General features: G+C 40.7%; 1 protein-coding gene across 15 annotated transcripts in view; it reads right to left on the minus strand.

Moving 5' to 3' along the window:
* The window catches only part of TENM2 (teneurin transmembrane protein 2), a 1,090,181-nt gene that overhangs the window by 176,682 nt on the left and 885,939 nt on the right, over window positions 1–27,560 (minus strand). For all 15 annotated transcript variants that reach the window (XM_065554888.1, XM_065554886.1, XM_065554895.1 and 12 more), the window contains one exon: window positions 10,042–10,164. In XM_065554888.1, the coding sequence (XP_065410960.1) occupies window positions 10,042–10,164 (123 nt within the window). The remainder of the gene's footprint in view (window positions 1–10,041; window positions 10,165–27,560) is intronic.

Genomic DNA, 27,560 nt, shown 5'->3' on the forward strand with positions numbered 1-27,560 from the left:
TATGGTTTTGAGCTATCAATGACTTCTGCTAATAACCCTTGCTTCCCAGTCTGCTGAGTCTACATTCCCTTAAGTTGTAACTTTGCAAGTACATTTAATTACTACCACTAATAAAGGACATACCTCCCACCGAGGCTCCAGTTTTAAGACTTTTGTTTGAATTTAGCTCTGACCTTTTCATTTTTTCTTCAGGAAACTGTGCTTTGTGTTTCCAAGTGTGGGTGGTTCATTTTCAAAGTTCACTAGCATCGGGGTGAAAGTAAATTACTTACCGGTACGGGGGCCTGACTCCAGGCCCCTGGAAGGGGCGGGGCCTTGGGCGGAAGGGGCGGGGCTGGGGTCAGCCTCCCGCAGCCAGCCCTTCCACGCTGCCCAGCCCATGATGCCCGGGGCTCCGGCGGTGATTTAAAGGGCCCGGGGTCCAGTCTTAGTAGCGATGGCTGGGAGCCCCAGACCCTTTTAAATTGCCATTGGGGCAGCTGCCCCTTTTGCCCCCTCCCCCCACATTGGCGGTCTTGGGGAGGGAGGGAAAGGGGTAGCGATGTTAAAGTGCTGCCACAGCAGCGCTTTAATGTGAGCTGTGTCCGGGCCAGTACCAGTGACCACTTTTTACCAGTACGCCAAACTGGCCCACTTTCACCTCTGACTAGCACCTAAACACAGCAGGTTAGGTGAACGGTGAACTGAGGCAAAATTTTCAGCCATCAAGGGGAAAGAGGATAGGAGCTTTGGCCTTAATGCTCTAGATATGTCCCCTACTGGCAAACTACTTTATTAATGGTTTGCAGTCTTGTTGTAGCTGTGTTGGCACAAGGATATGACAGAGACAAGGTCCGTGAGGTAATAACTTCTATTGGACCAACTTCTGTTGGTGAAAGAGACAAGCCTACAAGCTCCAGACCTGAAGAAGAGCTCAGTGAAGCTTGAAAGCTTGTCTCTTCCACCAAAAGAGCTTGGTCCAATAAAAGATATTACTTCACCCACCTTGTCTACTTTATTAATGTCATTCATAAAAAAACAAAGTTCTTTCCCTCAAAATCTCATTAAAATACAATTTTCTTCTTTTTTCCTAATTAGACTTCAGTGGTTTATCGGCTTAAAAATTAGTGCAGATTCTGCTGATTAGGCAAAAGTACAATTTACCTGTGTGTTCTGAGGTGCTAACACTGACATTGCTCAGACTGCAGTGGCCTTTCACTAGCTGTTGTTGGGAGATGTTGAAAGGAAGGTTTCCTAGTATGACCCCATTGTCACTCTTTGTTTTTCCTTACCACGTGAGGTGACCCAATGTCTAGTTGCAGACAGAGCTGCCGCTGTAGCTCATCGGCTCCTCTCTAAGCACTGGTCAGGAGGAAGGGGACTCATTATACTCTTTTCATTGTGCTCCCAACTTGTCTTCACTGCAGCTGGGAACATGCCTACCAGTCCAGGTGGACAGACGCATGCTAGCTCTGCTTGAGTGTGTGCTAAAAATAACACTGTAGACATTGCTAGCACAGGCTATCTATCCTAACAGAAGCCCACCTTACCCCTTAGGTCAGAGCTCAAGCTGCTATTTTTAGCATGCCAACTTGCTCACTGCTGCAGTGTATACACACCCGGAGTGGCCTAAACTCAGATCCCAGCAGGCAAAATGTATCCCCATGTCCAGTTTTCTAGATATAATCAATACTGCTACACATGGCATGTTGTAGTTTTATTACCTCTAAGCCCTGGCCTACACTACAAACTTATGTCAGTGTAACTATGTCACTTGGGAGGTGTAGAAAATTCACACACCTAAGCAATGCAGTTATATCGACCTAACTCCCAGTGTAGACAGTGCTATATTGATGAGATGGCTTCTCCCATCAACACAGCAGAGTAGCGTTTTCACTGCAACACTAAGTGTAGACAAGTCCTAAATTTGTACTTTTCAAATAATTTCCATTAAAAAAAGAAAGCTTAAGATTTGTTATATTAAGTTTTGCATTTGCAAATTTAATAAGTTTCCCCACAAAGGTTTAAGTAATCAAAGTTTTTAAATCCCTGGAGATTATATGTTATTGATTCATTTCCCCCCTAAAATAACTACAGCAGGTGCAAGTAAATGATAAATACCTGCACCTACATATCTATGCAAACGTGGGTTATTTGTAGAAAAGCAGCACATTCCTTTCATTACGACTGATGCAAATAGATATTAATTTCATAAAGGTGAAGCATCTGCAATATGGCTTTTTTTACTTTCAGTGCCAAATTAATTAGTGTGGGTAAGGCACAGCGCTGGGAGTGAAGAGAGCTGGGTTCTATTTCTGGCTTTGCCCACAGCCTTCCTGTGTGATCCCAGTCAAGTTGTTTAAATTCTTGAAGCCTATCTGCAAAATGTGGACAGCAATACTGGCCTACCTTACAGGGATGTCAGGAGGCTTAATTCACTAGTTTTTGAAAAGTGCTTTAAGATCCCCATATGGAGGCTTTAGAAAAATATAAGCCAGTAATATTATAATTATTATACCTGAGAGTGGAACTGAGCTCCCAATGCTTCCCCCCTCTGTCTCTTTCTCCCCAAATTAGAAACATCATTAAAAATAAATCTAGTCTCAACATGATACAACAGGGAACTCTGAAGGGGCAATGCCAATCTAACCATTGAGCCTCTCAGTGGGTGGCTGGCTGAGGCTTCATCAGGTTTTCCTTATTTTTAGGACTAAAAGTGCAGTATACTGCTCTCTCCCCCCACCCTGCAACTTTTATATTCACAGAAACACATTTTGCACTAATGGCCCCACTTAAAAGCTCTGTCTCTTCCACAGCCTCTAGAGAATTTCTAAGTAAACTTTATAACTTTTTCATAGCACAGTTCCTTTTGGTCTTCTTCACCTCCTAATGTAGTGAGAGTGCATCCCTCCCTCTGACTCACTCCTCGCCTTCTCTCTATTTTTAGCCTCTTCTCTATCTCAATGGACCACTGCAAATCATATTAAAAGACCATCAACTGCATTTAAGTAAAGTTCTGGATGTTACATAAACTGAGAGGAAACTGAGAAGTAAGGCCAATCCGAAGAACTCATGCCACTGTGAACAAATAAATCCTGGTGTGAATTAACAATGCTCTGAGTGGCTGTCTCAAAGCTTGCTTGCTTATCTCATAATCTCTCATGGTTATTTAAACATTTTTACTGTGATTTTCCTTTTTCATAAACCTTTATAAAAGAGAGTTTTAAATGCATATTCCTTCGTCTAACCCAGGGGAGCTATTGCAATCTCTCAGTCAAACATGTATTTAAGTACCTGTATATATAAGCTTGTTAGCCACCAAATAACACTTATTAATTTTTAAAGGTGTATTATTTACCCAGTTAAATTACTATTTTGCTACGTGCATTTTTTAAAGTCTACTCTATTGCTCACTGGAGATGCCGATTTGAAAGTTCTGAAAGCCTCTGTTTATCAAAAGAGCACAACAACATGGCAGTGGTAGATCAAGCTTCTCCACATCATTCCATCAATGTGCCCTCACCCTTGGACTGAGGAAACCACTTCAAGTTGGTAGTTTACACCACTTGCCAATTCAATCCTTTGTATCTTGAAGAATGAAATCAGGTTAATGTCAATTAATGTCAGCTATAGAGATGGAGTTGGGTCTGGATTGAGACTATATATACAGTTGAAGTTTTTCCCTCTCCCTTAGCCCATACAGTGGTTGCCATTAAAGGTCAATATTGGTCAATTGCTGCATGTGAGATTCTGTAGCTCATACCCCTATGCTTAAATAGGAAATAACTATGGGGCTGTGGGGTAGTAATTGTTGACTTTATTAATGGAGACCCTGTAAATTCTTGTTTTTGTACTAAATGGGAAACATGTATCACTAATTTGGGAGACCAACAGTTCCAGAGGATCCATAATGATCTACCTTAACCTGGTGGCTATGGATCTGCATTTAATACCAGTCATGAAATACCATTTTTCATACAATGCACAGTCAGTCTGTGGAACTCTTTGCCAGAGGATGTTGTGAAGGCCAAGACTATAACAGGGTTCCAAAAGAACTAGATAAGTTCATGGAGGATAGGTCCATCAATGGCTATTAGCCAAGATGAGCAGGGATGGTGTCCCTAGCCTCTGTTTGCCAGAACCTGGGAATGGGTGACAGGGAATGGATCACTTTATGATGACCTGTTCTGTTCATTCCCTCTGGGGCACCTGGCATTGGCCACTGTCGGAAGACAGGATATTGGGCTAGATGGACCTTTGGTCTGACACAGTATGGCCGTTCTTATGTTCTTACCCTCACTGTTGGTGAGAGAGCCTTCTCCTTTGTAACTTCTGCAGTTTGGAACAGTCTTCTCAGAACTCTCCATCTCTTACCAAATTTCAGCTGCAAACACATATTTCCCTCCTATCCTTATCATTTAGTTTCCCTCTTCCATTCCTGTTTGTTGTTATTTAAATTTGTGTGATTGCTTTATTTAGCATTGCAATGTTTTTGGGGTACAGTTTGTGAGAATGACATTGCCCGAGTTAAAGATGCATTGTACTGAGGGTTTTGCTAAAAGGCATGAGTGTAAGTGTGAAACTGGTTTGAGTACCATTTAGCATCCTAAAACATAGCTGGCCTTTTGTCCATCAAATGGCTGGGCCCTCTGGCTATTTTGAAAGGAGAAAAAGATCAGTTTTAATTTTATTTAGAAAGATATATTTCTGTACAAGTCTTTTCAATGGAAAATTTAGTGCAATGCAACTTTATCAGGTTAGCATCTTCCATGCTAACTGTACCCCAAAGAGCTTCCTAATGTTAAGTGAAACAATGTCTCAAAATTCATCTGGAAATTCTGTATTTTTCAAACTAAATAAAATAAATTTACTTTAGGAAATATGGGTTTAGCCTGCAGAGGCTGATATGACACAATCTGAATTCCAGTAACAGGAAGGATGCTCCTGTAATAACGAGTCTTGTTTTGTGAAGTGAAGAGGAGGCAACGTTTCCAGGCTCACTATTATCTGTAGTTTTGCAACCTATAAGCAGCTGTATTGCAAGAGGAACTGGGTCACATCTCCTAATTCCACACATGGAGGGAACCCTTGTGTGTGGATCTGCCTCTGCTTAGGTAGATGAGTGACACAGCCACCTCTGCTGCAGGCACCATATATGCTTGGACCTCCAAGAGTCTGGGGTGCTGCACAGAGGGTGGGACATGGCTTGTTCAGATTCCTGAGGATGGCAAGAGTCTAGAGCCACATTGTCAAGGTGCCAAGCGCAGGGGCAGGGCCCCCAGGACTGACTGATCCATGGAGTTTGTGGGTTAACCACCCATGCTTATATCATCGAGGGGGAAGGGAACTGAGATCACGGATTAGTTTGGAAAGGAACTCTGGAAGGAGAATCTCTGCCTAGGGCTGCTCCCAAGGCTTTGGCTGTGGCAAAGCACAATTTGTCCCTAAGAGTTTAGGTAGTATAGGCACCCCACTAAACCCCTGCTTCATTTAAAAATCTAAACATCTCTAAGCTCTGGTGGATATAATATATTAAGACTCATCCTGTTCAGAACTATTAGCAAACCATTTCACTGCAGATGTAATTAAGATTTATGAGTTCATCATGTTTAATCAAGAAAAAATACACATTATGCTGTGAGTAATTTTTGCAGCGCCACATGCACCCTTCATTCCGGTTGGTATAACACAGGTAACCAAGATAGACTTTAATTATACAAACTACTGCCGGAGCCACTAACAAATAACATAAAACAAAATACTCCTATACATTCTGTTGTCTCTCATTTTAATCAAATGCTTTGTTTCCACTTGGATATCAAATCATACAGGTTACATTGCCTTCCCAATCCATCTCCCAAGATGGAACACAGCATGTGAGCATTTATGAAGACCAGATATGCAATCCTGTATGGCATTCAAATTACAGCATTTTTGCTTGCTTGCATTTTAATTTGCTCCTACAGTATATTTACCCAGTAGCTTTCTAATAACATTAACCTGCATGGCAAAACACGGTGTATCTTGACTAAAACATTATCAAAGTAAATGATTAAATACAGTATAGTTTAGGGGAAATGGGGGTGGTGACTTAATTTATTGCCCTTATACACCTCTACCCCGATATAACGCGACCCGATATAACATGAATTTGGATATAATGCGGTAAAGCAGTGCTCCGGGGGGGCAGGGCTGCACACTCAGGCGGAGCAAAGCAAGTTCGATATAACGCGGTTTCACCTATAACACGGTAAGATTTTTTGGCTCCCGAGGACAGCGTTATATCGGGGTAGAGGTGTATTTTGATTGTCTGTTTGAATGAGCCTATGAGGGATCAAAGCTTTGTCTACCATGGCTATTAGACTGTAAGATCTCTGGGGCAGAGGTTGTCTCTTAGTATGTGTTTGTACGGTGCCTAGTACAATGGAACATTATGACATAATGCAATCCATAATAATTACATTTAGAATTATAAGTCAAGGCACTGTGTCATTTATCAGTAAATTTTAGTAAAGCAGAAAATATTGTGGTAACACTAGGGAAGATGTATTATGAGGTCATAAAAGAATGAGAGGTTTTTTAAATCTCAGACAAAGGAGTTTGTTTATATAAGACATCACCTGTTTAGAGAGGGATGATTAAGGTTGATTTTCACACAGTATATTCTGTCAGTTATGAAGGACATGGCAGGTCACCCATTTTATGGAGATGTGTGTCTAGCATCCAAAGTATTTTTAAAACTGAAGACACATCATGGCATAGACTCAGAATCCAGAAATGGAAAGGCTCTATGAGGTCATTTAGTCTATCGCTCTGCCATGGCAGGGTTATTCCCTAATGTACACTGATTATTTTTTGCCTGGTCTAAGTTTTAATTGTCCCAAGCTTCTATCAATTTCCTTATGAGACAGTTCCACAGGGCTAATAGACTTCAGTGTCAGGAAGCTTTTCCTGATATTCAGCCAATATTTTCCCTATATTAGTTTCACCCCATTATTCCAGTTTTTTTTACTCTGCTAAATGATACCTGTCCATCATCAGTTTTTTTACTCCCCTGAAATATCTGTAGACAGTTTTTGTATACAAAAACATTCCAGGGCAGATCCTCAGCTTCTGCAAACAGATGCTTGCCATTCACAGCAGGATTCCTGGCAGTGGGCAAAGGGCATTCACTGTGGAGTGGGTGCAGTTTACTGATTCTTTAAGCAGGTGCATCCATGGCTAGTACTTGCTGCTGATTGCAGTGTACTGCTTGAGGACAAGACCTGTAACCCACACACTACACTTCTATCTGGCAACATGGTGGGCAGGCAAATGAGTTTGATGGCCAGATCGCCCAGTGCTCACTTCAGTATTATGGAGAGAACCTGCATTGCTACCTGCATGAAGGAATAAAGTTTCCCTTTACCCTCCTCCTCAAATCCCCCAGTTTTAAAATGAGCTTTGGGACCCTAAGGCAACAGTAAGCATGCCCTGTTTTCATTCAGCTATAGCTTGATCTTTACATGCTGGTGTAACCCAGCTTTGACTCATGTTCAGACATCACCAGCCTCCACTGAGCTACAGTGTATAAATATAAAAATTATGATTTTATTATCAAAAAGCTAGTCCTGCTCTCAGTTATGCCAGCGTACACTAGTACAATCATTTACACTAGTGAAACTCAGAGCAGAATTTAGCCCAGGGATAAGAGAGAGGCAGATCAGTCAGAAATATCTGCTTGTTCCTCCCCTCCTTGCAACTTCACCCTCCCCCACAAGCCCGCACAAGTGGCATTGCCTTTAAATGGCCTGCTCGCTGTGATGACACAGCTTGCATGTAAGTGGCTATTTTCATACGAAGGGTTAAAGGTTTCTTTGGAAGACCAGTGTTTTAAAAAGACTGGCTTCATCCTGAGCCATGTCAATTATAAAAGGTCACTCTGCACAGCCAGGAAGGGACAGACCTGAAATGGCTGTTATGTGAAAAGCTGCCAGAGGCTTTCCTAAAATGTGCTGGCATAGCAATATTAACTTTAAATTATATAAATGGAGGGAGGGGGGAGAAAACCTTTCACACCCTCTCTGCTATCAGGGTCTGCTTTTCTGTCATTCATTACATTCAGACATTCTGCTATTCATTATATTTAACGGTGGAAGGATACTTACCTAAATGTGTTGTTTTTTAAAAGTTTTGTTAGCATTTTAGTCAATTTAGTAAAATGTGTAAAAGCAATGAGATATTCATGTTCCTATTTAGTAACATAGGCAGAGCCGGCTCTAGGATTTTTGCCGCCCCAAGCAAAAACAATTTTGGTCGCCCCCTGCCCCATTTTTTTCTTACCCCATCCCCGGCCCCGCCTCAACTCCGCCCCTTCCCCAAATCCCCAGCCCTGCCTCCTCCCCCCAAGCTCTCAAGCCTAGGAGGGAGGGAGGGAGAGGGAGAAGCAGCGCGTGTGCCGCAGCCACTCGGGGTCTCCCCCTCCCTCCCAGGCTCTCAAACCCAGGAGGGAGGGGGAGATCCCGAGCGGTCGGCGCGCGAATCAGCTGTTTCGTGCGCCGCGGCCGCTCAGGATCTCCCCCTCCCTCCTGGGTTTGAGAGCCTGGGAGGGAGGGCAAGCAGCAGCGCGCGAGCGGCAGCAGCGGAGGTGAGTTAGGGCGGCCGGGGCACATTTTTAGGGGTGGCATGGCCCGCGCCAGAATGCCGCCCCTAAAAATGTGCTGCCCCAAGCACCAGCTTGTTTTGCTGGTGCCTAGAGCTGGCCCTGAACATAGGGGCTCTCACTCATGGACACACTGGACAAAATTTAACAGTGATATAATATGATAATTCTGCATTGTATTTAGGGTCTGATGTTTAGAAGTGCTGAGCACTACAACTTCAGATTAAGTCTGGAGGAGCTGAAGGTGCTCAGCATCTCTGAAAGTCAGGCCCATACACCTTCATCTGAACTAAACGTGATTTGCCACCATTAATAAGTTCACTTCCACAATACCCTTGTGAGGTAAGTATTAATACCTCTGTTTAACATATGGGGAAACTGAGGCACAAAGGCATGCCTAAGGATTCACCACAGGAGTATGGCACAGTTGAGAATTGGACTCAACTCTCCTGCTTCCCAGTCCCATGCATTAACCTCAGATCCAGCTTTTCTATACCTCCTACTCTATTACTCTATTTGAGCACTGGGCCCCCCGCCGCTTTGCAAGATCATTCACCTCAGGAGTGATCAGTGACAGTGTACATTCCAACACCATAACTACAGGTCAGAGGAGCCACACAGTCCTGTTCTGTATCCAAAACACTTCCACTGACTAATATTGTAGCTTTGCACAAGTCATTCCTCCTCTCAGTGTCTCAGTTTGCCCATTTGATCTTCTTGCTTCACAGATGCGGGCTAACTGTGAAATGCTTTGAAACAATGATCAGTGTTAATTATTACTAATAACACCACTATAATAATCAGTAAAAAGAGGGGTATGAAAATACAGCAAAAGGAAGTCTTGCACTCAGTCTCTATTTGACTCCATCGTCTCTATTTTCTCCCTGGAATAATATGGAGCATGACTGCTTCAATAATCTCCTCTACTGCCCTTTACTAATACTAAGGGGAAGCTTATTCACTGGGGAGTCAAATTCTGCTGTCCTTACTCAGGCAGGATTCCCAGGAACTTCAATAAGAGTTTTGCCTAAATCAGGACAAGATTGTGAGATGTGGTCCCAGCAGGGGCGAAAGCTCTCTTCACTTTCCTTGCAGACAGTACAGTGTATTTCTTCTTTTCATGCTGTGTCTAGCCTTTTCTTTTTCCTGGGATGTTTGGTAGTATTCTTTTTATTTAGTATCTTGGAGTCCAGGGTCTAAAGGTTTTTGTGAATTACTACAGGTAGAGAAGGCATTTGGATGGTTGTACCCAGGCAAAGAGCCAGTGCAGTGTAAGATTACTGCAACAGACTGTAAAGGTCATAAATAAATATTTTTGCATACCTCCTAGTGAAGTACATTTATTACAAACGGCACCGTGAGACAAGTCTGGCTTGAGTTTCCAAGACCATAGAGTGCAAAAGATGCAGCTGTAACCTCACCTTTGCCTCCAGATGGCATTGTTGCCACATCATCAGTTCCTGGCAATCCAGTTCTTATCCCATTGTTAAAGGTGTGTCCGTCTGCTGGCTGTAACTGCCAGTTTAGTCCGAGCAGATGCATTGCTGCAGGAGAGACAAAGTAATGAAAAATAACTATACAATACATAAATTAAAAAGTTAATGGGAGGGGCAGCAGCCATTTTCAATTAAACCTCTTCAAGAAGATGTTGTAAAAACAGCTTTTCCAGGGTCAAATTAATGTGTTAAAAAAAGCAGCAGGCTCACATTGACTTGGTTTATATTTGTTCATTTACCGTGTACTGTAAATAACAAAACACGATGGAACAACATATCATCCATCTCTGAACAAAAACATACAGACAAGCAAGCTCTTTCTTTCTCAATATTCCCCAAATTATACACATTTCTTAAAATAGTAAGTTAAAAAGAGATGGCATTTTTTAATACAAAGTGTGATACTTCCTGAAGTATAAATTTATATTAGGTCTAAAATACACTAAAGCACAATTGACCCCAAACAGAATTTCCTCACTGGATTATTTAGTGTTTATTTTCATATATTTAAACTGACAACAGCAGATTTTATTTTGATTTTGCTCTTGACTGTGTTATCAGATTACAAACTTGAAAATACTTTTTTGTTCCTCTATTAAATGTTGGTCTTGTCTGTTTGGCAAGGACTTGGGGTGTATCCTTCAGGTGCTGCACTAGAGATTTATATACACATCTTCCCCTTGCATAAATTTAAGTTGCTTGCATAAATTTCCATACTTTCATCATATAATAGCCCCGTGGCTCATTTTGTTTCCTGCTGTGTTTGAAGTGCCAACAAAGCTAATTTTATTTATTTGTCTGTCCACGATCATCACTGATGCCATTCACAAGAACGTACACAGCATCAAGGAGACTGCTTTCTGCTAGCACAGCGGAAGGAGGGGCTCACCATTATTTTGCAGGGCACACACCACACTTTAGTTATGGTCCTTTTAATAGCTCAGTTCTGCCACATCAGATCTGAGTGACAATGCACCAAGTTACAAGCATGCACAACAGAATTAAAATGGTCACAAACAGATAGCCAGTCCAATAAAACACAACTCCAGCATTTGAGAGCCACATAACAATATGCTCAGAGATTTGACATAGGGATGGGTAAGACAAAAAAAATGGAAAGGTAATTAGCAATCCATAGGAAATGGTTCAGACAGTTATTATCTCTGAATGTAGAGTATCAATATAGGCATGACTGCTCCAAATTCAGATTAAAAATAAAAACTTTGATCAACACATGCCCCCATACAGAAGGATAAAAGAACCCAATGGTCCCAGCTGGGTGGCTATAGAATGGAGCTGCAGGCTCTGCAGCATGCTTTCCACTCCTTCTCAACCCCCTGGAAACCCCTCTGAAAGTGCTCTGCAGAGTTTGGTCTCCACAGTGTTCAGGCAAGCAGGCCAGAGGCAGGAGGGGGACCAGCTGCTCTCCATGGCACCATCTTTCCACTAAGGATGTGGGCCAGACTGCTGCCAGCTAATAATGACCAAGTGATCATTAATTTATGTGGGCTCCCCCCTTCTGAGCTGTGAGCATGAGAGCTACACTGCTGCTTTCAGAGGAGCTGGAGAAGGCCTGGCAGTAACGAGGAAGCACAGGACCTTTGTGCGGATGGTCCTTGCCTCTAGTAGTGATTGTGCAGGTTTCAGTGCTCAATACACTTCCACTGTTCTGGATGGATCAGTCCACACAGAGAAGAATGAGTGAGACTTCAATGAATTTAAGAGCCTGTAGCGGGAATAACCTAGATAGGAGACCTTCAGACTCATAGTATCTATGCTGAAGTAACACTCAGAGAGCTGTTTCTGTTCAAAATTGTACCTAATTTTCTCTTGCAATTGTTACCTTAAATATAGGTCATTTACTTTAAGAGATGAAAGTCTATTGCTTCAAGTAAGAAGCATTATTTTTTTACAAGAAAGAGATAAGGAAAACATAACTAGTGGTTAGTCCTTCCAAGAGAATTATAGTTGCTAATTTATAACTACCAGGTAAATTCAAACAAGGAATTAAAAAAGATCTTATTAACGTGGTGTTAAGACAAACCCTGATCCATCTGCTTCCAAGTGTGCCACGATTTCATTAATAAACTCTGCTGCTCTGTGCTTTAATCATAGATGCATATTAAGGAGGAGCAATTAGAAATCACTCCTAACAGGGCTGAGATTTGCATGTCTACCATAGGCCCCTATAGAGACAACAGAGAGAAGATGACCATCTTCTGCATGTCCAATCTATCTAGCACTTATATCCATGATGAACCTCCACTAAGAAAAGAGAGACTGTTTGTAAACAGGAGACATGTTAATCTTCTTCTAAGAATACAGTATGGGAATTTGTTTGTATCATGGGTCTGGGAGAAAAGCTACACTTTGGTATTGTATATTGCAGCTCTGAGAAACAGCTGAGTAGTGACAGCAAGAAGCTGTCTATTCTTTCAAGCTTCAAAAGACCCTGAGATGGTAAATTTATATGATTAACCTTTTGTACTGTTAATCAGACAAGAATGCCTGCAGCAAAGGAATACATTCGTAATTAGAAATAGTGGGATATATTCAGAAGTTGTGCACACTTACACCAGCAGTGAAATTTGGCCCAATGAGTGCCTATTCTTCTCCTGCGGTTTACTTTGGTTCTTTAAAAACTACATCTGAGAAAACTGTGATGCTTTGGCTTAATCTTCCTCACCACCGACAAGCTCTTACTTTCTGCCACAGTCCAGGCAGAGCTACCCCTTGTGGATGCGCACCAGTCAGCTGTGTTGGACCTAGGGTGACCAGGTGTCCAGTTTTCTACTGGAACACCAGGTTGAAAAGGGACCCTGGCGGCTCCCGTCAGCACCGCCGACTGGGCCATTAAAAGTCTGATTGGCAGTGCTGCGGCGCTAAGGTAGGCTAGTCCCTACCAGTCCTGGCACTGCGCTGCACCCTGGAAGTGGCCAGCAGGTCTGGATCCTAGGCACACCCCCAGACCAGAGTCCTCATCCCCTTGCACCCCAACCCCCTGCCCCTGCCCCAAGCGTCCACAAACCTGGAGCCCTCTTCTGCACCCCAAACTCCTCAAATCCCCAGCCCCATCCCAGAGGTCACATCCTCAGCCAGAGCCCTCACCCCCTCCCGCACCTCAAGCCCCTGCCCCAGCCGAGTGAAAGTGAGTGAGGGTGGGGGACAATGAGCCACCGAGGGAGGTGGAAATGTAGTGAGCGAGGGATGGGGCCTCGGAGCGGGGCCTCGGGTATTCGGTTTTGTGCGATTAGAAAGTTGGCAACCCTAGGTGGACCCCTTTGGGCATGGGGAGGCTCCAACCACAGCCTCTGGCTTTGGCCTCTTGGGCATACTTCCCAGGCACAGACTCTCCCTCTAGTACTACTTCCAGGGAGTGGGACCCCATGATCACCTAGGACCAGTGCTGATCTCCCAACACACCCCAGTCATTTAAGCACACTCTCCCCAGAGCTCCACTCTCTGTTACAGTTTAACCCTTCAGGGACATGTGATAGTTGAAGCAAGTGAGAGAGTCTTTGCAAAGGAATTTCTAAAGCAATAACACTTTACTTTTAGATACCACAAGAGATATAGAGTTCTATGGAAAAACAAAACCTTCATGCAAATCCCTGCCTCAGTTTCCTCATCCCTCTTGTGGATCCTTTGGGATTTGGTCAGTGTCTTTTCAGGGTCCTAGATGCTCTATCCTGGACCTTACTACTCTGGCTAAGCCTTCTCTTCCAGTCACGGAGTCTCTTCATGTTCATGCATCAAGCTGCCTTTAGCTTGTTCTAGTCTGGCAGTCAAAAGGTTCCTCAGCTCAGAGTGCACATTCCATTGTGTTCTCCTGAATCTTACAGAAGATGTGTTTTTAAAAACATGTTCTAATACTTTGTTTCTTCTTTTCTGCTGGGTATTTTCCACTGCTCCAACCTCACCGCCTGCAGACAACCCGGTTAGAACTAGTTGCCTTTAGACTGCACTAATTCCGTTGTTCTAGGATGCCTAATGGAAGGCTATTCAGGGTAAGGACTCTTTGTTGCTCCTGTCACAGCTCCCTAGCTCAGATCTGAGAGACACCAGCCTTGTCTGCAAATGGCTGGTTCAACATACACTCAGGATTTCAATAATACAGCAATTTCATAAAATCAACCAAAATTCTTAAGTTTTACATAGGCAAATTTCTCAAATCATTAAACTTGCCAACAGTGGTCAAGCATAACTGCATCCCAAAGTGGGGTAATTTTTTAGAAACCCCAGGCCAAATTCTGCTCTGAGCTGTGCCAGTTTAAATCTAGCGAACGCTAGTAAGTTCCATGGCATTATTCCAGATTCACTCCAGTGTGACTGAGAGCAGAAGCTGGTCCATCAAATTTATATCAACAAAAGAATTACAGAATAAATACCACAGACCCATTGTCTGCTATGGGTTATTCTCATGTAGGAGAGCAGAAATACTGTGAGCTTCACTTCTGACCTCGTACCAATTTAACATTGACTTTAGTGAAATTACTCCTGACACCAGCATGAGTTCAAAATAAGGCCTATTGAGTTTTCCTGTTGCAAAAACCATACTGCCAAGGAGTCCGCTGAATGCCACTGCCCTAGGGAAGGAAAAGACTTCTAATAGTAGCGTGTAATTCTAGAATACATACGCTACGGGAAATTTCTCTATTTTGAATTTTTACCTGATCTGCATATTGCCTCGACTCACGGAAACACTCATATGAACCAAAGGAAGTTTTGTATTTTCGTCCTAACAAATAAACATCCTGATAGCTACAAAAAACATGATAACCAAATCCAGGCATAATGATTTTGTAAAAAACTGAATTTAAATACAAATGCAATTCCTATTAAATTACAGTAATTACCAAGCTTAGAAACATGATTCTTAACTACAGATATTCCTGTTTAACCACAGCAACATAAACCTATGTATGTCACAAACTGGTCTTGTTGAACTCACATTGCTCATTAGTGGCCAGTTGCTGGAGGGCTAGCGGACACAGTGAGTTAGTGTTTTAGCATTTTCTCTCTGGAGAAACAGGTTCAAGTTTGACACAAGTCACAAGTGAAATGAGTGTGGTAGGCCTAGTCCCAAGGGATTACTTGCCCGCATTACAAAATGGATGCACAATTCATCACGATTGTCAATCTCTCCTCAAGAGAGGCCCAAGACTGGAATAGCAAGGGTTCATAATGTCATAGAAATTTCTATCCGTTCCAGCTGAGGAATAAGGAGAGACGGACACAGCTAATCAAATAAGGAGCCCCGGGAGGGGCGAGCCATTTATTTCAATTGCAGTTGGGTTCGAGCTCATAAGTCAGCAAGAACAAAGAAAACACTTATACCAAAGCATTATATTCAGTTGACTATGATAACACTGGTCTACAATTTTTGAGAAATCGTCTGCTTCAGAGATAAAATGTGCTATTTATTATGTATTTTGATGTGCTGAATTCAAATATGACAAAACAACTGATTGGCTACTGTTTCTAAGATATTCAAGTTTTTACATTTTATGTCTATGTATATTGTGTAGATAGTAGAGTTTTAATCATAAATTGTAAACCTAGGTCTTTTCACGTGTTTATGATTGCTTTACATCATAATATTTCACCTGTCCTGTTTATGTAACACTTTAAAAATCAGCAAAAAGGTTATATAAATAAAATGTATTATGAAACAAAAGGCAAAAAACTATTATGTACATAGTTTAGTCCTATTCAGTGTCTACTTGGCGCTTCTTGGCTTGTCTCTTGTATTCATTAAATGGAGCATCTCTTGTCACTGTCCAGCAATAGTCTGCAAGAATTGATGGGCTCCATTTGCCCTGATAGCGTTTCTCCATTGTTGCAATGTCCTGGTGAAATCGCTCGCCGTGCTCGTCGCTCACTGCTCCGCAGTTCGGTGGAAAAAAATCTAGATGAGAGTGCAAAAAATGTATTTTTAGTGACATGTTGCAACCAAGGCTTTTGTATGCCTTGAGGTGGTTTTCCACCAACAACCTGTAGTTGTCTGCCGTTGTTTCCAAGAAAATTTATTGCCACTAACTGGAAGGCTTTCCATGCCGTCTTTTCCTTGCCACGCAGTGCATGGTCAAATGCATCATCTCGAAGAAGTTCACGAATCTGAGCACCGACAAAGACACCTTCCTTTATCTTCGCTTCACTTAACCTTGGAAATTTTCCACGGAGGTACTTGAAAGCTGCTTGTGTTTTGTCAATGGCCTTGACAAAGTTCTTCATCAGACCCAGCTTGATGTGTAAGGGTGGTAAGAAAATCTTCCTTGATTCAACAAGTGGTGAATGCTGAACACTTTTCCTCCCAGGCTCCAATGACTGTCGGAGTGGCCAATCTTTCTTGATGTAGTGGGAATCTCTGGCACGACTATCCCATTCGCAGAGAAAACAGCAGCACTTTGTGTATCCAGTCTGCAGACCAAGCAAGAGAGCAACAACCTTCAAATCGCCACAAAGCTGCCACTGATGTTGGTCATAGTTTATGCACCTCAAAAGTTGTTTCATGTTGTCATCGGTTTCCTTCATATGGACTGCATGACCAACTGGAATTGATGGCAAAACATTGCCATTATGCAGTAAAACAGCTTTAAGACTCGTCTTTGATGAATCAATGAACAGTTCTCCACTCATCTGGATCGTGAACGATGTTAAGGGCTGCCATCACACCATCGATGTTGTTGCAGGCTACAAGATCACCTTCCATGAAGAAGAATGGGACAAGATCCTTTTGACGGTCACGGAACATGGAAACCCTAACATCACCTGCCAGGAGATTCCACTGCTGTAGTCTGGAGCCCAACAGCTCTGCCTTACTCTTGGGTAGTTCCAAATCCCTGACAAGGTCATTCAGTTCACCTTGTGTTATGAGGTGTGGTTCAGAGGAGGAGGATGGGAGAAAATGTGGGTCCTGTGACATTGATGGTTCAGGACCAGAAGTTTCATCCTCTTCCTCTTCCTCGTCTGACTCAAGTGAGAATGATTCTGGAACCGGCAGTCCTTCTCCGTGGGGTACTGGGCGTATAGCTGATGGAATGTTTGGATAATGCACAGTCCACTTTTTCTTCTTTGACACACCTTTCCCAACTGGAGGCACCATGAAGAAGTAACAATTGCTGGTATGATCTGTTGGCTCTCTCCAAATCATTGGCACCGCAAAAGGCATAGATTTCCTTTTCCTGTTCAACCATTGGCGAAGATTTGTTGCACAAGTGTTGCAGCATATGTGTGGGGCCCATCTCTTGTCCTGATCTCCAATTTTGCAGCCAAAATAAAGGTGATAGGCTTTCTTAACCATAGTGGTTATACTGCGCTTTTGTGATGCAAAAGTCACTTCACCACAAACATAGCAGAAGTTATCTGCACTGTTCACACAAGTACGAGGCATCTCTGCTCACTTTGGCTAAACAGAAATGTGTCCCTTTGCAAAATCAAACACTGACAAATAAGAGAGCACGAACGACATTGTATGATTTCTAGAGTTGATATAGGGCAATTTGTTCAGCAGAGTGATGTAAGCTTCATTATGATTGCATCATCCATGACTTCTAGGAATAACATGATGCAATTCATATCATGTATGACGCAATACCAGCTTCACATTGCATCATTCATTGTTTTGCCTAAAAAGCAAGTACTGTCCAAACCCAGTCATAGATTTATTCATAGATCCAGTCAAAGATGTATTTTAGTCATTTCTGGTTTAAATTGAGATCCCTTCCCTTTATAACTCACTTATCCTCTGCCATTCCCAAGTCAAGGGTCGTATATACTGACCCAATAGCATATCTTGAAAACTAGAGCCAATCAACAATTTTAAGCATCATTTTCGTTCTCAATGACCCAGAATTAGTAAAGTTTGACTACATTTATTTCAGAAGCATTTTGGCTGTAGAGCAGTGTAATCTATTGCTTTATGATTGGCCAAAATTTGCATCGTTACCATATATAATTAGCAAGCTACATGTATCTGCCCCTCTTATGACCCCTTATTGTTCATTTACTTGCCCTCTCCTCCTTGCTTCTTTTGCAAACCAAGCAGTTTATCTACAGGACGCAGGCACAGAAAGGTCCATTGTCTCCTGGTTTGGAGTTTGGCTACATTTCCTCTTGAAGGAACTTCCTGACTACTTATAGCTGACCCTGCGTTTTGTCCTTCTTCTTTCTCCCATGTGTACGTGACAAATTTGCCCCCTGGCAGTTAAGTAGAATAATTTTATATCAATAAGGTCAAAAGAGAGGGGCAATGAAGGAACTGTATGGAGAAAATATGCACAAGTGCCTGACACCATTATGCTTAAGTCTAGCCAAGGCTTCCATTCATTTAAAGAGAGATGAGTGTTAAGGTGCTCAAATACTACAATGATGCTTGCCTTCTAAACACTTGAATAAAATAAATGGCCACATGAATGCTCAGGAAAAAGCTAACAAAAAAGAAAGCATGAACAAGACTGCTAACAGTGATGCACAGCTAACAGACTCTGAGCAAAAGCCCAGAGAGGAGTTAGGTTCAGTAAGGCAGTGACAGCTCTGGAAGCAGATACTGTGTCCTTCGGTGTACAGGGCACTGCAGCTTTGAGGGGCATGACTAAACATTTTCTCACACACAATGGTTGGCAACAGAATAAACCCGACAAAAGCCAATCAATAAGTATTAGAAGTTACATGAAGAGTGACATTGTCTTTGGCTTGTGTACACATGGCAGTCAGCCCTCAGCTGTGTTTACAGAGAGGGCAATGAGGAGCAGAGGATTTTTTAAGGATCAGCAATGTCAATATGTAACTGGAGGCGGAGCAGAATATTTGACTTCTCTTGTTAAATGGTGGAGGAGGCAACTGTCTCAAAGTCGGATGCTGAACGCAGGGGCCATGATTCTTAGTTACACTAAGGTCTCTTTATACCCCTTTGGCAGTGTAAATGAGAATCAGCCTAAGAAAGTTTGGAATCTATGATCCAAATTCTCCTCCCTCAGTTACATCAGTGTAACCCATTTAAATCAAAGGGATTGCTCCAATATAACAAAATGGAGAAATTAGTGCTCTGTCATTGAAATATATATATATTTACCTAGCATGTGGCAAACATTTCTAAGATAAACAGTAGGTGTGTTCTTTTAGTTTTGTTTTTTTTTTGTAATGAGAGGATACTGCGTATCCCCTGCACGACAATTCCAGTTAAAATAACTCTCTGTTCTCCTTTCAGATTTCTTGGGTGCGATTCCCTGTTATTCTTCATAGAGTATCACAATAAAATAGTTTGTTAACAGAGAATTAGGTTTCATCAGGGTCTTTTCAAGATATCACAGACTAATGAGCATGATTTACATCTAAATAACAGTAATAATAGGGAATAGGTTCAGGAGCATTGCATGTGTGTTTGTGTCACTTTTCGCACTTATTTGTGTCATACAAACAGGGGGAAAAACTATTCTGCTAGATGTGGTGCCTGACATGAATAAGATAAAGCTGTCAGGGCGGTTATTAGGGTTTTGCGGGGGCACCCAGTGAATCTAGCCTGGCCCCCAAACCCAGGCCACTTTGGTTTATAATGTCTGCTCTCCTTGCTGCATTCACCTGTCCCAGTGCCTTGCAGCAAAAACACTCTTCAGTTCCATCCACCAGTCTGGATGCCTTCTCTAGAGTCTTAACCCCTAGATGTGCTCTGAGGCATCAACACACTCCCCTGCCCATTCACCAGTCCTGATGCCTTGAGAAATGCTTGAACAGACCCTTCCCAGCAAATCCATAGGTCCTAATACCACAGAGCATTCTCCAGAGGCAGTTGGGTTCTTAGATGCCCTTGTGTCTCAGCATTAGGACATTTTTACAGGCTGGGAATGCAGCATACCAGATCCCACTTATTGCAAGTTCCTTAATCCAGTGCTGAAATTTGTTCTCACTCACGTATAAACACTTACACTTTGTGTTTAAACAGAAGAGTAGGGTCAATTCTGGTTGTGGGAGAAGTGAATAAGTTTTTTTTTTTTTTTTTAAACCCGCTAGCAGACTTTAGACACACAACTAATACTATTTACATTTTCTTAAGAGATACATTTTAGACAAAGCAATCAAATAGTTTTATTAGGCATATTCTTTTACTTGTGCAATGCCAATTGTTTAGGGAAGCTATGCAATCAGGCTGCAGGGTTAGGTGAATAAGAACTCTTACCGAATTTGCTCATGTGAAACATCTGAATGGCACTTGCACAGCATCGGAAAAGTCAGAGACTGGAACAGACCTATTATGTCACTAGTCCTTCATGTGCCAGTGCAGGATTGTTCCTACAGGACAGTTTAAAGTATGATTTCCTAAATCTATCATTTGATCTAGATTTAATATGACCATTGTAATATGTAAATAAAATAATTGCTTATTTACTATGCTTGTTTTCACAATTAATAGACGAGTCTCTTTTTCACAGTTGTTAAACCTCAATAATATGCTTCTCATAAGGCTGGTAAGTTATTTAATATGTACTAACTGCTTTAATACATTTAAATTAAACATACAGTTTGGGTTTTTATTTAAAGCATTATTAGCACATGCAACTTTTTTGTATATTTTGTATTGTATCATGCATCATGCGTCATTGGCCAAGTCATTTAACTTTCTAGAGCCATATTCAGTTCCTATTTGCAGTGGTGTAACGCTAGAGAACTCCACTGAATACAAAGATGTTACCACAATGCTACAGGGAGTAGAATCAGGGGATGTCTCAACATCCCTATTAGTGGAATGAGATTCAGTATACTACTTACTTATGTTTTTACTCTGTACTATCACCATGGTACTGTAGCTAAACACCTTACAAGTTACACAGTTTTTAATCTATTATCTTTCCAGAGAGAGAGAGAGAGAGAGAGAGAGAGAGAGACTATATTTATTTACTACACAAGAATGTTGTGAGAAATGTTTTGTGAAATATGTAAACCCACACATATTTAGGGCTAAATTACCTCTGGGTCATATGCATGGTGCAAGGGGGACACAAGTGTGCCAGAAGTCACCCACTGTCCTCCCAACACAGGGTCTGGCTCACAAATACAGTTACCAATGAGTGTCACTTCTTCATTCCCTAGGGCACAAGTCAGGGGCATGAGCCTTGTCCGTACTTCTGCAATCTTCTCCATGGTGTAGCGTATTGTTTTCAGAGAGAAGAGCATAGTGCTCCCCTCTCTTAGGGAGAAAATGCCAGGCACGCTCCTTCCGCATCCCAGAGAGATACAGGAGGGATTGTGCTTTTCTGAGACATGATGCTAGGGAAGGTTGATTCCTCACCACGTAGGGCAGTATTTCCCTAGCACTATCTGGCTCTTTATATGTGAATTCTCATTTAGATTCTTAATTGTTTGGGACAGGGCTCTTACTTTATAACCCCTCTGCAAAGTGCCTCGTATGCTACTATTATACAGATAATAAAAGGGTACTGTTAAAGAGTGAAATAATATAATCAGCAACAGGGGAAAAAAAGGGTGCTTCTGCTGAGAATTGTTAATTATTTCCTTTTGGATACATTTATTACTGCGGGAAAAAAAGAAGATGGAAGCAAGACAAGTCATTTGATTTTTGATGTGCTTATATGTAAGAGAGTGGAAAACAAAACAAAATATAAAAACAAAAAACACTTTTTTCAAACCAACTCAGTGATTTCTCTCCTCCTGAACTGCAACAAACTGAATGGAATGAATTTTCAAAGTAGTGCTCGAAAGATACGCCCACAAATCCCATTAGCAGTAATGGGATTTGTGCGCCTATCTCCCATGCAATGCTTTGAAAATTTACCCCTCTATGTCCAAACTCAGTCTTTCTACTTCAAAAATACTTGAAAAGCTTACACACACTTGGAATTACATTATGGAGGGAAAAAATGATCTGAAGACCTGTCTTCAAATTCCCGGGAGACCCACAAGAAAGCAGAGTTAAAGACAGCTTGGAACAATAGTCACAACCTGTATCATTATTAGTTCTCTGCCTGCTATTCTGACTGCGATGAGACTGAATTTCCATTTTATATTCTTTTTTGTCTGCTCCCCTTTCAATCCTCCTCACAGAAATGTTTTGATTTTGTGCCACTTTCCAAATGCAATTTTTGTCACAAGAAGAATAACAGCATTGCATGCTGCATTCAGGATCTGAAATCTTGTGACAAAAACCATACAAGAGGAACAGAATGCGGCACACTATTCATCCATTCTCATGACAAGCCCTAGATTGTATAGAGTGCAGAAAATTGGCACAAGATTAATCAGTTCTTGAGACTGTATAAAATGAACTCACTCTTTTGGCAATCTTAAGATTCAAGATTGCAGTCTTTTGTGTTCCTCTTAATGCTGGAACTGGGTGACTATAAATAATAATATTTGTATTTATCATACATAGTACCTTTCATGCTGGAAGGTTGAAATGCATCTGCTTCTGGGGTGGAACAAGAACAGGGTAAGAGGACACTGGACAAAAACACTAGAAAACCTTACTCTTAGAAGACATACCATGAGATCTTTTGTGTTCAACCAAAACAGATGGAACCTCAATTTTAAGGTCTCATTTAAAAGATCTCACACAACAGAGTGCATGGAACTCAACGAATTTCCATTTCACATCAAGAGAAGGAAGGACTGAATTGATCTTACCAGGACTTGAAATTGTGGTTCTAGGAATTCTAGGAATTTCAAACCTTATTTTTAGACCACTATATTACCCCCTCTGGGAATTAGATTTTGCTTACAGTACATTATGTATACTATTTTGCTTTAAAACTGAATGTAACTAAAGTGTGCATAATGTCAATATTTTATTAGAGATTTTCCTGAATTTAAACCCTGCATCTGAACACCTATCTCCCCACACCTGTACCAGATTCAAATTTCAAATGTAGCATCCATTCTACAAATGGGCTGAACCCAAATCATAGCTCTAACTGCTCCAAGCTTTGGGGATTCAAAGGACATATCCAAATTTTGCAGCTTGGGTCCACTTCTGATTTTTATACACAGTGCAAATGAAATATTTCACCTCCACCTTTATTCCTTTGTATGCAATCTCCAAAAATGTATTTGGATTACATGTTATGGGCAGCTAGTCCACTGTCCATAGAGCAGAGGTATCCACATGCAGATAAAAACAGCAGCAGCAACATTATGCTTGCTGAGTACCTTTTCCAAGCACAGTGGTCTGTAATACCATTTTTTCCTTTAAAAGAAATCACATAAAAGCTTTAACAATATAGTTTAAAATAGTCATATGACTGTCATATGTTACACATATGATAATATTAGAAGGTTTTGTTCCAGGCATGAATTACTGTTGTGGATTTAAAAACTCTCCTGTGATCACAAAGTTAAAAGAACCACAGGAGAAAATAAACATTTCTGCTTTCCCACAAGATTCTCATTCATTTTTGACAGTGGACATGTATTTTAGCTTGTTAATTTGTATGATACACATCAAACTATATATTACAGCCCAAATAATATTCTATGATATACAAGGGGGAAAGTACAGATTATATGTAGTATCTATGCAGAATTCAACCCACTCTAATCCGTGTAAGCCTGGTATTATTAATATTTTAGATTGGTGGATGTCCTATTGATCCAAAGATGCAATATCTAAAGAGGAACAAAGGTGCAGAGCCCTAAATAAAAAAAGCCTTAGAAAATTAAGTGTAGTCAGTTAGTGCTATTTAACTGCTATAGCGCTGTTGATTTTTTATACCAACTTTTTTTAAAGGAGCAATGTCTCAATGATTATTTATATATTTGAATAAATGTATTTTCTTTCTCCGTTATTTGAGTGTCAACTACCATCTCCCGTGGGCTTACCAGGACATGTTCAGTTTTCAATCCTGTACTAGCCAGACTCTTGGCAGGTTTTCGAGGTTAGAGGTTTGTTTACTTTTCCATTACGGTAACTGACAAAATGGAAACCCACTGATCCTTCTTTCCTTGCTCTGCATCTGTGTCTTAGCATCTACCACACTAGAGCATCACAGAGCAATTTATTTATTATTTATTTGTGTTACAGTAATGCCCATGGGCCCCAGCTGAGATTGGGGCCCATTTGCTAGGAATGATACAAGCATTTAATGAAAGACAGTCCCTGCCCCCAAAGAACTTACAATCCAAATATACAAGACAGAAAAAGGGTAAGAGAAAACTGCAGTTCCTATTAAAATCAATGGGAACTGCAGATGTTCAGTGTCCTTGAAAATCTGGCCCATAGATATCTATCTGAGGCAACCTTAATCAGGATTAGGGCACCTCAATACAAATGTAGGTACCTAACTTTAAACACTCAAATATGAAAATTTGGCCTATTGTGTTCTTTATTCAATATCTAGGGTTGATATCTGACTTGTATGGCTTTCAGATAAGAGGATTTTACATTAGCATTCAAAAGCACAGACTAGAGTCTAAATTTATTCAGAATATATTATTGTTTCATTTAATTTTTGTCTTCCACATTTAAAAAAATGTGCCCAATTTCATCTCATGGCACATATAAAAACTATAACAAGATGCATATTGTTACATCTTTTATGAGAAGTAAAGAATATGGGACATCCCCTCAAACAAAGCAATTTCCTGTTGTTTACCCAAAAAGATGCTGAAGAAGAGACAAGAGCCTTACACTGTGCCCTAAATGTCAACAGACTTGAGGTGTGTCAAGAAGCCAATTTCGTAGTCTGGGGTTAGCAATGCAGAATGCTCACTACCAGTCCCCAACATCTTTAAATACAAGGGGTGAAACCCAGGTCCCTATTGCAGCCAATGAAAATTTTGACCTGAAGTTCAGTTGGGCCAAGATATCACCTCAGGACTGTTCTGTTAGTTTGAGAATCTCAGGTGACCCAAAACATTAGAGCAGATCCTGGGGAGAGTGACGTTCCCTGAGGCAACTGCAATCCAACCTATGAAAAACTATAGAAAAAAGTCAACATCTTAAATTGAACCCTGAATTGAACTTGAGTACTAGATAAATTAATGCATGTACCATTGGATGCATTATATTTATGCATAGAATAAAATAATTGAGAATTCACCCTCAACAAAATTTTTGCCTCACACGATATACCTATAATATGTAAGGTCTGTATATAAATTATGTCACACAATGTAATAAAACTTAAAACAAACATTTATGGCTGATGCAATTAATGTCACAGAAAGATGGCATACTCATAGAAATATATATAGAGAGAGGAAGACACACAGACAGAGAAAAGGCTATGGTAACTAAAAGTATACAATGATGGTACTTATGATGAATGGTTTGTGCTCTCCTTTTTGTCCATAAAATTCAGTAGACAGAGCCCAGACATGTACAGTAGGGCTCTATGTGGTGACCAACGGAGAAGTAAATAATATATATTTTAAAAATTAGACAGCAGTCAAAATCCAGCCAGCATTTCAGTCTCTCTACTCAGTATTTATCTGAATTAACTTGGCAGTCAAGGTACATGATTTTTTGTGAAGCAAGTTTACTACTGAAAGTAATAGGTATTCTAGTTTTCCCAACACATAAATCTGCTATGGTAGCTGTTTTCTGAAGCTCTTAAACAGGAAGAACAGATGATTGTTTTTGGGAGTAGTTCATTGGAAAAAATGTAGATTTATTCTCCTTTGGAGTATTTTCTTAACATCAAAAGCAGGTTTACAAAGCAGACCCTCAATAGTTTTGAAGGAAAATAATTGGTAGCTCCTCTATTTCACGTCCATATCTGACAAGTTTCCTCAGTGGGTGTTGCTTCTCCCTTCATAATATTACTAACACCCCTAAATACTCAGAAAGTGTCTGTTGTAACTGAGGTTTCTTCCATTCTTTTTAATTTGTGAAAGATGTATGTGGTTTATAGTCTAATAGAGGAAATCTGCTTCTGTCTACTATAAGTGGCCGTCTATAATAACCACATCAGATATAAGCAAAATCCACTGTACCAATATTTTCATGGAATAAGTGGATGAACTGAAAATATGTGTATTACAAAATTCACTCATTCCTATATATAACACAGAGTTTTATTGCTAATTTTCCATTTAAATGAGAAACACACTGGTTTGGTGTTTCAATTGATGCCTTCTTTTTAAAAACAAATAATACTATTAACATGGATGTTATGTAAATGAAATTCAGGTCCTCTATCTGTTCTACTTCCAAAAATTGTTTTATAAACCTGTTCATCAAATATTTTTGTAGAGTTTGCAAAAACTCCAACTCTCAATACATTTTTGAAGAGTATGTAGTTTAAATTTGCGTGTAAGTCCCTGGTGGAAAATTTTCTCTTCATATGCAGGATTAACCAATTTCCATCCCTATACTGCATCATGGAATTAAATCAAAATCAGTTATCTTTTTATAGGGGACCACATAAAATCACACGCAGGAGCCTTCAGTGCACTGCATTGTTCAGTCTTAGGCTACAGAAAGTGCCACGAAAAAATGGTTTCCCAGTGTTTTTTGTAAAGTGGAACGCTGCCTATCTCACTATTATTCAGTGCAATAAATAATTAGGTTAGAATGATTAAGCTTTGTTAAGAACAGTGTAAATGACCATATGGTATCTTAGCGGTTTAGGAAGAGAATATAATTTATTTTGCTGCCTGCTCCTATTCCGGGTCAAGTTTAAAAATTTCCTCGAATCTTTAATATATCAAATCTGTATCTGAAATGGATTCAGAGCTGCTCTCTTCCCCATTATGGCAAGTTGGACCCAACCCTGTCACTTCCTCCCCGTCAATGAACAACGTGAAGGCCTGGAAGAGCCGTGCTCAAGCTCATTTATTGTAGCACTCTTTTTTTTTTCCTGTAATTGTCCTGAGAGGCTAAAAAGGAAACAAGAGTCTATGCTGACAGCTTAGCTCAGCATGAACTCTCATTTTTCACACAGAGCTAATTAAAAACTGAAATTAGTTAAATATGGAAATGACACTTGCAAGCACTATAGCAGAATTCTGGTAAAATCCCTCCAGAGTGCTGTGACATTACCTGCTGCTTCAAAACTCCCCAACTGAATTTCACAGTTAAAAGGCTGAGCAAAGGGAAAATTATTATTGAGATTTCCAATTCAAAATGTATATGTAAAATTCTAAATTAAATTTCATGGTAGCCCTTTCAGTAGGTGGGGGCATACCATGCAGTTCAGTGATTTGGTGCTTAAATAATGTCCCTACATGTACACTCTGATTATCTCAACGTTAGGCACAGTGCTAATTGTGCCAGGGTGATGACACTCCACAAGGCTAGCAGTACTACACTAGAGATAAGAAATGTCCTGGTGCAAAAACAGTTATTTGGAAATTTCGGATGTATGGTGCATAAGGGAAACATTTTCACTGTTCGATAGTACATAACTCAGCAGTGTAGAATCCAGCAGCCAAAGTATTTTATGCTTCATAATTTTAATATAGATTTGTAATATTGCATCAAATACTGAATAGCT

This window comes from Chrysemys picta, chromosome 8, assembly GCF_011386835.1.
Source record: "Chrysemys picta bellii isolate R12L10 chromosome 8, ASM1138683v2, whole genome shotgun sequence".
In the NCBI taxonomy this organism is placed as follows: domain Eukaryota; kingdom Metazoa; phylum Chordata; order Testudines; family Emydidae; genus Chrysemys; species Chrysemys picta.